The sequence below is a fragment of the Barbus barbus genome, assembly GCF_936440315.1.
Source record: "Barbus barbus genome assembly, chromosome: 18".
Classification (NCBI taxonomy): Eukaryota; Metazoa; Chordata; class Actinopteri; order Cypriniformes; family Cyprinidae; genus Barbus; species Barbus barbus.
Genome location: NC_136746.1, coordinates 4568956 through 4585525, shown reverse-complemented (window position 1 = coordinate 4585525; position 16570 = coordinate 4568956). Strand labels below are relative to the sequence as shown.

The window sequence follows — 16570 nt, the reverse complement described above, 5'->3', positions numbered from 1 at the left end:
CGAGGGTTACGTACGTAACCGAGACGTTCCCTATCTGTCGGTCACTACGAGTTATGTCGTGACGACATTAGGGGTCTATGGAAAGCGCCACAACCTGAACCCCGTCACGACCTTGTGGCATGCAGATGTTGACAAGCTAGCGCGTGACAGACAAATGCGATGCGAAGGTCGCAACCTTCCCGTCGCCCCAGCGCAAATTCGCTAACCTTGGTGCCCGCAGGGACCACTGAGTACATTGCTGCTGGAGATAGCCAAGCCGCTGTTCCTTTCCCCAGAAATCGGAAGGGATTTCGACCTTCTATGAAAGATTGCTTCAAGTCTTTCCTGTTTGTTGTTACAGCCCGGCAGTAACGACGGGGAAGCGAGCCTTCCGGAGAAGGGCGCTACGGAGGCCACACCCTGCCCGAAGGGAGGTAACGTGTGGAGACACTGGTATGGACTGGCCCAAGCCTGGGGCAGTGCTACATACGCCTGGACCCTGGGGCAGATCCTACCTAGGAGAAGGGAGGAAGGCTGCCAGCAGGGCCTGACAGAGCTCTGTCAAAGGGAAGACACGGGTTTACCATGAGGGAAACCGTACCGTGGATGAATACACGTGTGGGATCACCCGAAGGGAATCAGGCCGCACGGGCACCTAGCCGAGTACAGGGGCTGACCGGAGACCCGGGCAAGCTAACACCGGTACTGGGCCTGGCGTCAGACTGCTCCGCCCAGCCTGACTGCCGGGGGTGCTGGAGGAACTCCGCCAGGGTTCGCCGTTCGGGGAACTAACTGGAGGAGAGAATAGGCGCTCGTATCCCCGGGTAAGGGGGAATGGCGCAGCAAGCGTGACACCGGCCAACTCTTCCCGCCACTTACCTGTTACCCAACACACGGGAAGAGACTGGCTCAACGCGGAGACTGTAAAATCTCGCGAAGGTGTTCGGTGTCGCCCAGCCCGCAGCTCTACAGATGTCTGCCAAAGAGGCGCCGTGCGCCAGCGCATAGGAGGAGGCAACACTCCGTGTGGAGTGAGCCCTCACCCCGAGGGGGCACGGCTCGCCTTGGGATTGGTACGCCAAGGCGATGGCATCCACTATCCAGTGGGCCAACCTCTGCTTGGAGACAGCCTTCCCTTTCTGCTGACCTCCGTGGCAGACAAAGAGCTGCTCAGAGCTTCTGAAGCTCCGGGTGCGGTCCACGTATATGCGCAGCGCTCTTACGGGACACAGCAACGCCAAGGCTGGGTCTGCCTCCTCCGAGGGCAGTGCTTGCAGGTTCACCCCCTGATCGCGGAAAGGCGTGGTGGGAACCTTAGGCACGTATCCAGGCCGGGGTCTCAGGACAACGTGAGAGTAGGCCGGCCCAAACACAAGGCACTCTTCGCTTACCGAAAATGCTTGAAGGTCCCCGACCCTCTTGATGGAAGTGAGCGCGGTCAGGAGCGCTGTCTTGGCCGACAGGAATTTCAGCTCGACTGAGTCCAGCGGCTCAAAGGGACCTCTCTGAAGTCCAGCCAGGACAATAGAGAGATCCCGGGAGGGCATCAGGGGTGGCCTAGGAGGATTTAACCTTCTGGCACCCCTCAGGAACCTCACGACGAGATCGTGCTTCCCCAGGGACCGGCCGTCCACTGCATCGTGATGGGCCGCAATAGCAGCCACGTACACTTTCAAGGTGGAGGGCGACAGCCCGCGCTCCAACCTCTCTTGCAGGAAAGAAAGCACCACTCCAATCGTGCATCTTCGGGGGTCCTCCCGCCGAGAAGAACACCAGTCCGCGAACAGACTCCACTTCAGCCTGTGACAGGCCACTCAAGTCTGCCGCGTCCCATCCAGGAGCCGCACATGGCGGTTCCACAGAGCCGGACGCGGGTGCCGTATGGTGCCGAGCCCCTGAGAAAGAAGGTCCTTCCTCAGAGGGATGCGCCAGGGAGGGGCTGTCGCGAGGAGGGTGAGTTCCGGAAATCAGGTCCGGGTGGGCCAATATGGCGCAACCAACAAGACCTGCTCCTCGTCCTCCCTGACCTTGCACAGTGTCTGTGCGATCAGGCTCACTGGGGGAAACGCATACTTGCGCAGAGCCCGAGGCCAGCTGTGTGCCAGTGCGTCCGTGCCGGGGGGGGGCCTCGGCCAAGGGGAATACAGCTGGCAGTGGGAGGACTTGCGGGAAGCAAACAGGTCTACCTGAGCTTCCCCGAATCGACTCCAAATCAGCCGGATCGTCTCGGGATGGAGTCGCCATTCTCCGGGGAAGTGAGCTGTCGTGAGAGCGCGTCGGCTGCACGATTGAGCTCCCCCGGAATGTGGACGGCGCGCAGCGATTTGAGCTGTGACTGACTCCAGAGGAGGAGATGGCGGGCGAGCTGTGACATGCGGCGTGACCGTAGACCTCCCTGCCGGTTGATGTACGAAACAGCCGCAGTGTTGTCCGTGCGGACCAACACGTGCTGGCCTAGGAGCAGTGGCCGGAACTGCTTTAAGGCCAGATGCACTGCCAACAGCTCTAGGCAGTTGAAGTGCCAAAGCAGTCGAGGCCCCATCCAGAGCCCCGAGGCTGCCTGCCCGTTGCATATAGCGCCCCAGCCCGTGCTGGAGGCATCTGTTGTGACAACAACATGCCGGGACACTTGTCCTAAGGGCACCCCGGCCCGTAGGAAGGCAAGGTCCGACCAGGGGCTGAAAGAGCGGCGACACGATAGCGTGATGGTGACACGACGTGTCCCGCGGCGCCATGCCCATCTCGGGACCCGTGAGTGTAACCAGTGCTGAAGTGGTCTCATATGAAGCAACCCGAGCGGCGTGACTGCGGCTACGGATGCCATATGCCCCAGGAGCTGCTGAAACTGTTTCAGCGGAACCACTGTCCTGCCTCTGAAGGAACTCAGGCAGTTCAGCACTGATTGGGCACGCTCGTCCGAGAGACGTGCCATCATACTCACAGAGTCTAACTCCACACCGAGAAAAGAGATTCTCTGCACAGGGGAGAGCTTGCTCTTTTCCCAGTTGACCCGAAGCCCCAACTGGCTGAGGTGCCGGAGCACCAGGTCCCTGTGACCACCCAACTGTTCTCGCGATCGGGCCAGGATGAGCCAATCATCGAGATAGTTGAGGATCCTGACGCCCACTTCCCGTAACGGGGCAAGGGCGCCCTCCGCCACCTTCGTGAAGGCACGGGGAGACAGGGAGAGCCCGAAGGGGAGGACCCTGTACTGCCATGCCCGCCCCTCGAACGCAAACCGTAGGAACGGCCTGTGTCGAGGGCGAATCGAGACATGAGAGTAAGCGTCCTTCAGGTCGATCGCTGCAAACCAATCCACGGAGTGAACTCATCTGCGTCAACATCTTGAACGGGAGCTTGTGTAGGGCCCGATTCAAGACTCGCAGGTCCAGGATTGGCCGAAGGCCACCGCCTTTCTTGGGCACGATGAAGTAGGGGCTGTAAAACCCCTGCCTCATCTCGGCTGGAGGGACCGGCTCGATTGCACCCTTTGCCAGAAGGACAGCAATCTCCTCGCGCAGGACAGGTGCATCTCGGACTGCCACCGAAGTCTCGAGGATGCCGCTGAACCTGGGCGGCCGCCTGGCGAACTGAATCGCATAGCCGAGTCGAACTGTGCGAATGAGCCAGCGAGACGGGCTGGGTAGCGCAAGCCACGCCCCCAGATACCGTGCAAGCGGCACCAAAGGCCCAATCGACGTGCCCGCAGTGGTGCAGCGAGGGGGAGTAAGGTTGGATGGAACAGAAGGCAGTGCGTTCTGACTCATCCCCACAAAACTCCCTAAGTCCCCGGGGGGACTGGCTAGAGGTGCGCGGGGAGGCATCGCGTCCCCAGACCGCACTCTCTTGGCCACTGGCAAAATGGTCTCGGGTGAGAGTGAGGAGGCATTGCGTCGCACACTGTCAGCCCGCAGACCTGGGAACCCGGAGGGAAGGGAAATTGCTCTTTCTTTGACAATGTGGGTACCACTGGCCCTTGAGCCAGTGGCGGAACAGAAAGAAAAGAAAACACAGGATTCTCCACCCGGCCCTCCTCCGGGGGAAGGAGCGACGCTAGCCTCGTCGTCTCCTGGGAAAGAGCAAATTCCTCCATCTCCGGGTTGTGCGCGTCAGGGCCGCTTTGTCGTCTTCCTGGAGGACTTGGCGGCCGGCTGAGGCGCAGGGGGCGCCGCACTCCTGCGAGAGGCTCGACGCACCGGCCTAGGTGACGACTCAGCACGGGGCGGAGCAGCTCTGGAGGACGCAGGAGGGCGCCCACGGCGACCAGCAGACTGGGGCCTGGCCCTTGGGCCAGCGGTGGCAGCTGGAGCATCCCGCCGTTTAGGGAGGATGTGCTGAATTGCCTCCGTCTGCTTTTGTACTGCCGAGAATTGCTGGGCAAAACCCTCGACAGTGTCGCCAAATAGCCCCGTCTGGGAGATGGAGGCGTCGAGAAAGCGTACTTTGTCGACGTCCTTCATCTCGGCCAGATTGAGCCAGAGATGGCGCTCTTGGACCACTAACGTGGACATCGCCTTCCCGAGGGACCGCGCCGTGACTTTCGTCGCCCGGAGAGCGAAGTCAGTCGCCGTGCGCAGCTCCTGCATCAACCCCGGGTCGGGACTACCCTCGTGCATTTGTTTTAGTGCCTTGGCCTGGTGAACTTGCAGGATGGCCATGGCATGCAGGGCAGAGGCGGCCTGGCCCGCAGCGCTGTAGGCCTTGGCGGCGAGTGCGGCCGTCAGCTTACAGGCTTTGGACGGGAGACGCGGACGATTCCTCCAGGTGGCGGCGTTTTGCGGGCACAGGTGCACCGCAACCGCTCTCTCCACCTGGGGAATATCCACGTACCCCCTGGCCGCCCCGCCATCGAGGGTAGTGAGGACGGAGGAGGGAGACGAGCGGCTTCTGGCCGAGAAAGGGGCCGTCCACGACTTCGTCAGCTCCTCATGCACCTCCGGGAAGAAAGGCACCGGGGCAAAGTGCGGCCGCTGGTCGCGTTTTGCGCCGATGAACCAATCATCCAGCCGCGAGGGCTCGGGACTGGGCGGTCTGTTGACCTCCAGCCCGATACTCACGGCTGCCCGGGCAAGCATGGCCGTCAGCTCTGGGTCCGGATCGGCAGTGGCGACAACACCCGAGGGGGGCAGCCCCGCCGATCGTTCATCCTCAGAGGACGAAAGCCCATCCCCCGATGCCGCGATCGACATCTGATCCTCGGGCGGCGCACCGAATGAAATGCTGGCGGCCCCGTGAGGCGAACCAGCGAAATCACTCGGGAACCGGACGGAACAAGCGCTGCGGGAGGAGTAAGAGGTCCGCGGGGACGTGCCCGGCGGAGAAGCTCTTACCGTCACCCTCAGATCTCCCAGAGCGCCAGCCGGCGGTCCTCTGCTCGAGCCAGAGAGACCGGGACGGGTGGCGGCAGAGGGTGCCAATCCTTTCAGAAAGGAAAGGCGAGAACGCAGCGTTGCCATGTTCATACGCCCACAACAGGCGCATGACTCATCCACAAACGCATCTTCAGCGTGCTGGATGCCCAGACACTGAAGACAGCGCTCGTGACCGTCATCCGAGGACAGGAAGCGACCGCAACCAAGAGAACACGGACGGAACGGCATCTTTAAAAAGACGCGAACCGCCCAGTGTTTTAGAAATTTGCTCTTTCAGGTGAAGTACCCAGGGGAATCGCTGCTGCAGGGACACCGCTGTCTGCACCGTAACGCCACCCAGGAACAAACTTCGAGGCAGACGGCTTTGTGGAGATCTGATCTGTTTTGAAGATTTCTCATCCACTCGGCTCCGAAGCAAAAATCTGATGAGTGGATGCACCTGTCGCCCTTTTATACCCGTATGCACGGGGAGTGGCTCAGGTATGCAAAATCCACTAGCCAAATTTCATTGGCGTTTTCTCTTATCAGAGGCAGTCGGGGCTCTCAAGTAAATCCCCTAATGTCGTCACGACATAACTCGTAGTGACCGACAGATAGGGAACAAGGTATTTATAGCTGTATTTATAAACTGCTTACTAATGACTCAATGTTGGGACAATGCTTTATAAAGGATAAACTGACTATTTACTAATGCTTACCTAATGGGTCATAGCGTGCAGTTATTATAAAGTGTTACTGACTTCAGACATTAATTGGGTTTTTTTAAGATACTGAAAAAAACACGAATGTCAGGGCATGTCAAAACTCCCCCAGTGCCCCAAAACGGAAGACTGAAACGGAATTTTGATGACTTTTGCTTAATTTCAGTTAGCTAGTATTATCAGATTTATATCATTTATGTCACTTTGAGTGATTGACATCTGTTTAACAACCTTGCAATTGACATGAGAAAATCTAGTGTCATTTGTCTGATGCAGGAAACTATTGCGGAGCAAAATAGCAAAAGTTACACTGTTTTGAGCTGAAAAATGTGTAATTTGCCTGTTTTTCACCAATAAAGAGTGATTGTATCATATCATCGACCTTTCCATTTGATTCCTGGTGTCAGAATTATATGAAAAAGTGGTTTAATTTGTGTTTGTATGTTGTACGGTTCAGGAGTTATCAGAATGTGTTTTCACCACTCGCGATGACATCATTTCAAGATGGCCACCAAACAAACCCCATGGGGCATTGGTTGACCTCGGCAACATCAAAAATTCTTAACTAGACACCATTAGGGTTACAAAAAACAGGTTACAAAAAACGGCCAAGCGAGTGCATGGAAACCTATTCTTCCTTCCTTGCTGGGAAGTCTATTGAAAGCCTCATTTTCATCACTTGTTAAATTCAATGTGGTGTCTAAACTGACTAAGGTCTAACAATTTTTGTGTAAATGAGTTCAGTCAGTCATGCTGTAAAGTAGGGCTTCAACAAATGATTATTTTGACAATTGATTAATCTATCAATTATTAGAAATATTAATCGATTAATTGTTCATTTCACTTATTAATCAGTAGGCTGTGTAATCCAATGTAATCCATTCACAATTTGAAGAAAAGTTTTGTTTGTCATAACCAATGCCCACGTATACTGCTTAGTTTGAGGAGTGACACACTGACTGTGGCAAATTTTTGTTATCTGCATGAATGAAAATGAGAAATGTAGATATTCAAACAAATATGTTCAAGACACTGTAACTAAATTACAATTTCATTGTCCATTTATGCCTAAAGTAAGCAGAGACTATTAGTGCTCAAGTACACCGTGTTTCCCAAAGGCATCGTAAATATTTAATTTTATAATAATTTTATTGTTTCTGTCACTGATAGATGGCTAGAAAATTTCTGAATGTTTTCCCAATGTACTAAATTGTAGTTTCTCAAACTACTTCCAATAGTAATTTTGTCTTGCCTATTGCAGGACTTGCTGTGCTGAATCACGTTTTAACACCAAGAATGAAAGCATCACACGTTGCCATTGAGACTATGAAAGAACACCTGGATGCTGTCTATGACATAACCGTTGCATATGAGGGAACACCCACAGCAGCCGGCCAGAGACATCCAGCTCCTACAATGCCAGGTATGTTGTTGTTATCATACATTGTTTACAAACAGCATGTTTACTTTCATCAACTGAAACTAGCACAGGAAAGAAGGCGGACACACAGCGTTAAATCATTGATTGAGGGCTGGGGAAAAAAATAGATATGTGAATTTCCTGTTACTTCCTGTAAACAGTAAGTGTTACAATGTGTTATTTTCCATTGGTTCCCAAAAATACTAAAGCAATAAGAGGTTTCATACAGAAAACATCCTGTTTTTCACAGGAATAAACAGTCGCAACATTTAGGTAGCTGTTAGGATATTGTCACGTCCTTCTTTTATAAAAAAACAAAACAAAACTAGTAAGCAACAGCCTGGCACAATATCAAAGTTTCAGTCATGCGTCATAATTTCTGGGTCAAAGTGCTCTGTCAGATCCCACAAGCGAACAACAAATAGCTTATACAGTACACTCAATGGTGTACTGTAATACTACTTAAAAATCATGATCCTGACCTTTATCTCCATGCTGAAATCTGAGTTGGCCAGAGAGAGATTCATCTTTTATGAATCGTTAAAATATTGGTGTCTGTGACACAGTGAACTTGGAGACTGTAGTGTTCACCTAACATTTTTAAAGCTTAGCTTAAAGGTATGTTATAAATGGATGGTGATCATAAATTGCTCTTGAAACCTAGTAGAGACTTGGAAAGAGTATTCATTACGTCATTACTTTGCAAGCGGATATTACGGTAGTAAAAAGGTATAATGTTCATAATCATTTTAAAAAAAGGAGTATTAATGTAATGTAAATAATTTATTAACACTTACATTCAAGGATGCATGTGGTAAAAGCAGAAATTTCTTACATATAAAAAAAATTACTTTTTACAGTTTAGAGTAGCCTACAAAACTCTGAACAACTCGGTGGGGAAAAAAGTCAAAGCCCAGTCTTTCTTTCTTTTCTTTTTTTTCGGTGAAATATTTTTGCTTTTCCTTGTTTCTTGATTATTACATAGTGGCCCACCACTATGACTCGATTCACAAATGTAGCAACAAAAAAAAAACTTGATCCTTTAACACTTGCACTCACTTACTTTATTTAAAAAAAAAGAACCTCTAACAGTAACTTTTCTTTCTTTTCTTTTTTTTTCTTTTTTAAAGAGAGAGACCCTCTAACACTAATTTCTGTATTCTTTTTCTATTCTAATTAAAAAAAAGAAAAAGTTGCTACGTGTACTGCGTTAGGCTAACCGAGACTTGTCACAGCACTTACATATTATTGGTCTTTTGTAGGTTTTGATTGCTTCTGTTGTCCTCATTTGTAAATCGCTTTGGATAAAGTCAACTGCTACATGTAAATTCTGTCTTTGCATGCACCGCGAGTTATACGTGCATTTAGGAACACAATGCGTGCCAGACTTTTCACATTCTCATAATTTCTAACATTTTCTAGACGTTTACAGCATGTCATTATATTGTAATGAAAAACGTGAAAAAAGTCCCAGCAGTTTTCTGCCAAAAATGAAACCTTGCAAGTGAACAAATTAAGACAGAAGTTTTGTAATTTTACTATGTTTAAAGTGAAATCATTTATGTAATTATTAAATAATCTTTATTTTATTTCACTTTCTTAAACAGTTTTTAATTGTGTTCAATTTTGTTTGTATTCTGTCTGATGGTTGACTGAAATGCCTTTATCTAATTTAAATTCTCTGTGATAGAGTTCCTGTGCAAGGAATGCCCCAGGGTGCACATCCACTTCAACCGCTTGGACATGAGGGAAATTCCTGTGGAGCCAGTGTTCTTCCGCAGATGGCTACATGAAAGATTTGAAATCAAGGACAAGTGAGTTTCCAAAATACCTGAAAAATCACTCTTATTTATGCTTAACTATGTATACATAACTACATACGATTATACTTTATATTATTGTGTCCTTGTTAGAGTGTAATTGTACATTAAAATACTTAGTAATATTTATTAACTACCTGTACTTGCCGTACAGTTAGGATGAGGGTTTGGTTAACGGCTGTTGCATGTAAGGCATGTGTAATGTATTGTTATTATTATATTAAATACATGTTAAGTGTAACAAGGGCACTGTAAAAAAAAATATAATAATAATAATAATAAGAAAAAGTAGGTAACACTTTTTTAAGGTGCCCTTGTTACACTTTACATGTACTTACTATTATAATAACAATAAATTATGAATAATTACATGTAACCAAGTAAGTAAATTACAAGTAACCCTAAGCTTTTGGCTCATTAGGCCACAAGAGGGCGCATCGAGCAAAATATTACCGTACTAATGCACGTTTCTTCAAAGCAATAAAAAGGCTTTGAAAAAAGTGCATAATGTTTAAAATAATGTTTATAAACCATATATAATTAATTACGTTGCTTAAACAATTAGAAACAACAAGCATCATGTAAGTATGTATAGATGTTGCTATAGAAAATGCGATAATAGACTGTGTGAAAGGCTTGGTAAACAACAGCATCATGTTCTCTTTCCCCAATATTTTAAATGAGCAGCACCTCATCCAGTGGGTTAACTGGATAGGCTAAAAAAAGCATTAAAAACAACGACACATACATCGTCATCACATCTTGTGTGCCACATATAAGGCTGCCTGACACACATCTAAAATTTGAATGCAGCGTTTTTGCATTCAAATGTGGATTTTTATTTTAAATTTGACAAATATTCGAAATTCCATTTTTTTTTTTTTTTTTTTTTGACAGCGCTAAATAATATTACTCGGTACATAAATGTTTAATTACACTGTAACAAGGACACCTTAAAATAAAGTGTAACCAAAAAGTGTTACCCTGCATACACTTGTTTTGGTTATGGTATGCCTGCAAAATCACTGCTCACAGCAGGGATCCCAGGATCATGGAAAACTTGGAAAGGTCCTAGAAGTTCATTGTTGCACACAGTATAGAAACACTTTTTCTGACCAGTTATGTCTAAAAGCTGCATATACTTTAAAGTGGTTGAACTAGAGTCAAGCCACAGAAACATTTAACGAGAATGTGTTGGGTTATTTCCAGTTTGCCGAACTGAAAAAAAAATGTGCGTAAATTACAACGTGGCATAAAAATAGTGGTGCTGCCATTCATTACACTACATTGCTGCTGATTAAAGTATTTTGTGAACTGGAAATGCTGGATTACTTTAAAATTGTGGTTTAGTTGCACTTTCAAAATGTGTTATTCTTTCTGTTTAGGATTCTGACCACTTTCTATGATTCTGAAGACTCTGAGAAAAAGTGCAGGTTCCCTGGAGAAAGCCAAAAGTCGCCTCTTAGTCTTACAAAGACATTGCCTTCTCTGTTGATTTTGGGTGGCCTCACTTTACCAATGCTGTTAACAGAGTCAGGTAGAAAACTCTATTTCAATACCTGGCTCTATGGGACTCTGATTGGATGGGTGTGGGTAAGTTTAAGTCCATAAACTAACCATACTGAAAAAAAATCCATTCTGACCACTCAGATGACACTTTTAGATTTCATCATTGGATTCTTCATTTCTCACTATAGTTTATTTTTGGCACATAGTATACTACTAACCAAGAGGCTTTTTTTTTTTATTGCTTTTCATTTGTTTTATTTCATACTCTTAACTGTCAGAAGGTAAACACAGTAACACTGTGTCTGCACTGCAAACAAGTATGGGATGCAAAAAGCTAAAACGTTCCATTTGTCTGCATAATATATTTGCAGCACTGTAGACAGATATTCCTATTTTGATTTATAATAGGAATGTTTCAGTTTTGTTTGTCATCATTCACTTGCAGTGTAGACCCAATGTGAGGGTTTCCACACAATCTGAGTTCAACACAACTGAAATGCACAAATGGATAACAATGTAACACAGATACAATGTTTTGTATTAATGTTGAGTATAACCAAAGCAGTCTTGAAACATTTGTCATTTAACCATATCATTGGCCTTGTGGAACCACGTGTTTAAATTTCCAATATGCAAGGTTTTTTTTGGGGGGGGGGGGGGGGGGGGGTGTTCTCTGTATGATTTGTGTGGTTCTGAATATGGCTTCTAACATCAATTGTGTTTACAGGGTCTGTATATCATCATGATGATCTTGAGAATATTTGGGGTATTTTATTATTTTGTGCTTATTTTCATTATGGGTGATTTTTGTTGGTTATGCATTAGGTTTTGGTTGTGTATTTACATTAGTTATATTTTTATTTTATTTGATGCCAAGATCTAAAAAGGCTGTCAGATATGGGCTTTTTTTGTAAGCATTTGCACTGTTGCTAAATATTTCACAGATAGTTGCCAAAATTCCTGGTTGCAGAGGTGTTAAATATTGTTCAGTCAAAAAATAATAAAATTGTCTTTTCAACTTCTTTATTCCAAACCTATATGACTTTATTTCTTGGACAAGTCCCCACTCAACCCATTTTACATGTTTTTCCAGAACATAATCAAGAGCAATAATTTGGTCTACATAAGAAATCTGAGACATTTGTCATGAAGTCTCTTAGTTCAGTGGTTGTTTTTTAAATATACTAATGACCTCATCTTGCTCATGCCATCTAATTGTTCTTTAAATCCTGTGTACTTATTAGAAGTATATATGTATTATTTAATTTAAGTGGAATACAATTGATCTATTGTATTATTTATTTGACATTTACCAAAAAACAGCTTCATTAAGTACTACTGGAGATGTTTAGAACTTTGGAAGACCATAAACTTTGCCAGAGCTTCAACAGGACTCCCTCTACTGGAAGCTTATGGGTCACTTCAGATATAAAGGTCAGTGTAGGCTCCCACATTAAAAAGATTTGTTGATATACAGTTGGTTCCACTTATCCATAATTCATAATGTGATTGTCATTAAAGTCCATTATCTAAAAATATTCTGATGAGAAATGTATTTGAATGTTCGGAGAGTATGGGAATTTAAAATGAAAGTGAGGCAATAGCACAAATGCCTTCAGTATAAGTTTATAACCCAAAAACTTTAACCCTTAAATAGTATCAAGCACTTGTTGACAAAATCACAAATACAGCAGGGTTCCTACAATCATTGAAAATCTGGAAAAGCCTTGGAAATTTATTGTTCAAAAAAAGTGTTGGGGATGCCATGTTGAAACTGTACTTTGCAACAGTTTGGTAAAAAACTACATATACTTTAAAGTAGTTAAAATAATGTCAAGCATTTGTATTTGATAAAATAGCACCTTTCCAAAAAATAAAAATAAATAAATGTTTCCCTCTTTAAAATGAAGCCTAGCTGAAACTAATGATTAATTTAAGACTCTTTCTATTCTTTCATTTAATTTAAGTACCAATATAGTTTCATACAACTTTTGTCCTTTTCTTGATTTTATTTTATTTTCTTATTTCAGTGGATTTGATTTGTGCTTATATGGTGGTTATGATTTATGGTTATATTATTGACTTATAGTCAAAAGATTGTTTGGGCTTTCGTTAACATTACTGATGTCTTTTGTCTTGGTCAAAACCATGATTTTTTTGAAGTCATAACCTTTCTTAAAGTGACTGTGTGATTTACCAATGAAACTGGCTGTGGGGCAGAGTTTGCCCTTAACTTATTTGGGGGGGGGAATCACGCATTTATCATAGCATAATTGGAAGATCATCTATTCGGCGAAGTGGAATGATTTGATATTTGATACCGTTTAATTATATACTATGTATTATGATTCTGAAGTCACGAAACTCTGTGAGACTGTGCAAAGTATTTGAACTGCAACAAACGTTCTTAAACAGGTGCTGTATTGATGCCCATCTTTTAAAGACTTGTCCATGCAGTAAACACTCATGATCATTTATTGTCTGTACTATACTCCTTCACAATAAAGTTTTTTTCTTTCAGTCTGATGTTTGATTTATTTGGGTCGTTTTAATTATATTTGACATTTTAATTTTTTTCTTCATAGAACACAAAGCCAATATGTTCTTATTATAGAGTTTAAAGGTGTTTTAAGATGAAAATGCCCAAAATTCTCATGTTTTGTAATAGTTCATACAGCCAACCAAAACGTTAAAAACAGAACTGTGGTTCTACATCAAGTGGAAGGCCAGAGGCATTGCTGAAAGCAGTAGTGGAAGATGAATACCTACAGTCACAGAATCCCCTTGCAAATCATCCATACATGCAGAGATCACTGCACACACCACTGGCAATGGAGTCACATTCCATCTGTAAAAACGAGAAAATGTGCAAGCAGAACTCCAAGTTGCTGCAGCACAAATCTCACAGAGTGACACTTAAATGGGACTCTGATTGCTGCCCATGTTGCCAAAAACACAAGTAGAGTGACAGTGAATCGATGAAGGCAAAACTGCCCAGCAAACTCATATGCATGAGAAATTACCTGCGCCACCCAGTGCTCCAGTCTCTGTTTAGAAAGCACAGCACCCCTGTGTGCATCAGTAAAACAAACAAATAATTGGTCTGTCTTATGCCAAGCTGCTGTTGTATCAATGTCTTCAAAGACTTTGCCAAAGACCAAACTGACGTGACTGGAGTAGTAGTGCAGCCAACAACAATAGGCTGGTTCATAATATGTGGGGACAAAATCTTGGGTAGAAATGGCCTGGATACAATGCAACGCTAAACAGTCATTCTTGAGAAGTGGGACAAAACAGGGTGCAAAATTAAAAAAATAAAACCTTTTACTCATACGATACATAAATGTAGTTTGATTTGTCTATGTACTGAGCTATGCTTTGACACAACCTCCCAACTTTTCTCTTTTTCAACTGACAGTGTTGACAAAAAGTGGGGACACAACTTTAAAACCTTATGAAACATGCATGTGTCACTGAAAAACAATCATGCTTTGATATGAGCTAAGTGTTAATTTTCATAAAACAAGGACTTTTTCATCATTAAAAAAAAAATCATTTTTGTCGATGTTATAGCATATGAATGTTTGAACCCTTCTCTGTGGACACACTGTTTTAGATGTAGTGAGAAGACAATGTCATAGATTTCACATAATAATGATAAAATTAAATTGAAGGGGATAATTGTATTAAATACATTCTATTATTAATCCCCATAACATTTACAATTGAAAATATTTAAAATGTTTAAATCTGATAGCAGTTACAATTGCTGGACATGTTTTGTCCCATGTTTAAGAAGCATTACTCCAGCACAAGCAGGGAGCACTCAATAATAAGGCATGGAGTTCACTCACGCTTCACTGTTGTAACTGCCAAGAAAAATGTGGTCAGATAAGTACGATTTGAACCATGCCAGTGCACTTCCTCTACTGCCAACATAATTTTCTAGTCTATTTAAAAGAATGCTGTGGTCGATAGTGTCAAATGCGGCGCTAAGATCCAGTAGCATTACAATAAAACGAAATGATATCAAACACCACTGCCTTTCTGTTTTCTTCGAAATATAAAACACAAGCGTTTTCGTTTTCATTTTAAAAATATAAAACTTTAATATGTGCACATATACTCTGATCTTCACTGAATGTAAAATAAAATGAAATATGACAAGCACAACTCTGCCTTTTTTGTTAAATGTCAGTTTAAATGAACAATAACAGCCATTATAAAAGTAGAAGTATTAAGTATACTTATGTAATAGGAAATAAAGACAAAAGCAAAGAATTAAGTCAAACGTATGCAACAAAGTCAGCGCTGTATATTGCTTAATAAATAAATAATTTATGAAACATAACTGTGCTCAGCCAAAACGATATGACCTGGAATAAATAAGAGGATTTGAATAATAGAAGCGTATTAGTGTGTTATGTGTAAGCTAGGTTAAAGAAATGTGTCTTTAATATAGATTTAAAATGACAGAGTGTGCCTGCCTCCCGAACAGTGTTAGGTAGATTGTTCCAGAGTTTGGGTACTAAATAGGAAAGGGATCTGCTGTCTTTGATCAAAAAGACATTGATACCTTGGTAAAATTTTTAAATGATTTTTAAGAAATATCATCAGCTAAAGTAAACTGGGCCAAAAGTGAAGCAATTTTGGTCGGTCATTGGCTACAGGGTGCAACAAAGCTCCCAAATGATTTAACCTTTAAGTCTCATTTCCAGCTCAATGACTCTCGATGCATGTGGCAGGGACTGAGGACCATCTGTGCCTTTGGAAACGAATCCTCCGCGGAGGTGAGAGCAGATCCGTTGCTGGCCGACGAGTTAAACATCTTCTACGGCCGCTTCGATTGCAACAGCGTCGGCGCGTCTCTGCCAACCAGCGCGTCAGGAACCAGCAGGCAGAGCAGCGATGATCCTGTAATCACCGTGTCGGAGGATGAGGTTTGGAGGGCGCTAAAGAAAGTGAACGGCAGGAAAGCAGCCAGACCTGATGTGATAACCGGCCGTGTTCTGAGGTCCTGCGCCGATCAGCTCACTGGTTTGTTCATGTCTATCTTTAATGAGTCCCTTGCTACCTCAGTGGTTCCCACCTCATTCAAAAAATCTGTTGTTATCCCTGTGCCTAAGAACAATAAACCCACTTGCCTGAATGACTATCGCCCAGTTGCCCTCACATCTATAGTCATGAAGGTTTTTGAGAGACTTGTAAAGAGCCACATCTGCTCCTCCATACCTGATACTTTGGACCCTCTTCAGTTTGCCTATTGCCCGAACAGATCTATGGACGATGCCATCTCTCACGTCCTCCACTCTTCCCTCACACACATGGACAGCAACAATGGGAATTATGTAAGGCTGCTATTCATTGACTATAGCTCAGCTTTCAACACTATAGTCCCCATCAAGCTGGCCTCTAAACTCACAGACCTCGGCCTAAACTCCTCACTCTGTGACTGGATTCAAGACTTCCTCACCGGTAGACCTCAAGTGGTGAAAGTTGGCCAGTTCACCTCAAACTCCATCACCCTGAACGTAGGAGCCCCACAGGGCTGTGTCCTGAGTCCCCTGCTCTACTCTCTCTACACGCATGACTGCGTGTCCTCTCACAGCTCCACATCTATTGTCAAATTCACTGATGATACTGTGGTTTTGGGCCTCATCTCTAACAACGATGAGACCACATACTTGGATGAGATAGAGAGACTCACATCGTGGTGCCAGGACAACTGCCTCTCTCTGAATGTGAGCAAAACTAAGGAGATGATCATGG

General features: G+C 44.7%; 1 protein-coding gene across 1 annotated transcript in view; it reads left to right on the top strand.

The window, feature by feature from the left end:
- Positions 1-13324, top strand: part of LOC306884243 (1-acyl-sn-glycerol-3-phosphate acyltransferase epsilon-like) — a 69460-nt gene extending 56136 nt beyond the window's left edge. Inside the window, exons 6-8 of the mRNA XM_079439975.1 lie at positions 7314-7475; positions 9163-9286; positions 10678-13324. Coding sequence (XP_079296101.1) covers positions 7314-7475; positions 9163-9286; positions 10678-10903 — 512 coding nt within the window. The 3' untranslated portion in view covers positions 10904-13324. The remainder of the gene's footprint in view (positions 1-7313; positions 7476-9162; positions 9287-10677) is intronic.
- The last annotated feature ends 3246 nt before the right edge of the window (positions 13325-16570 follow it).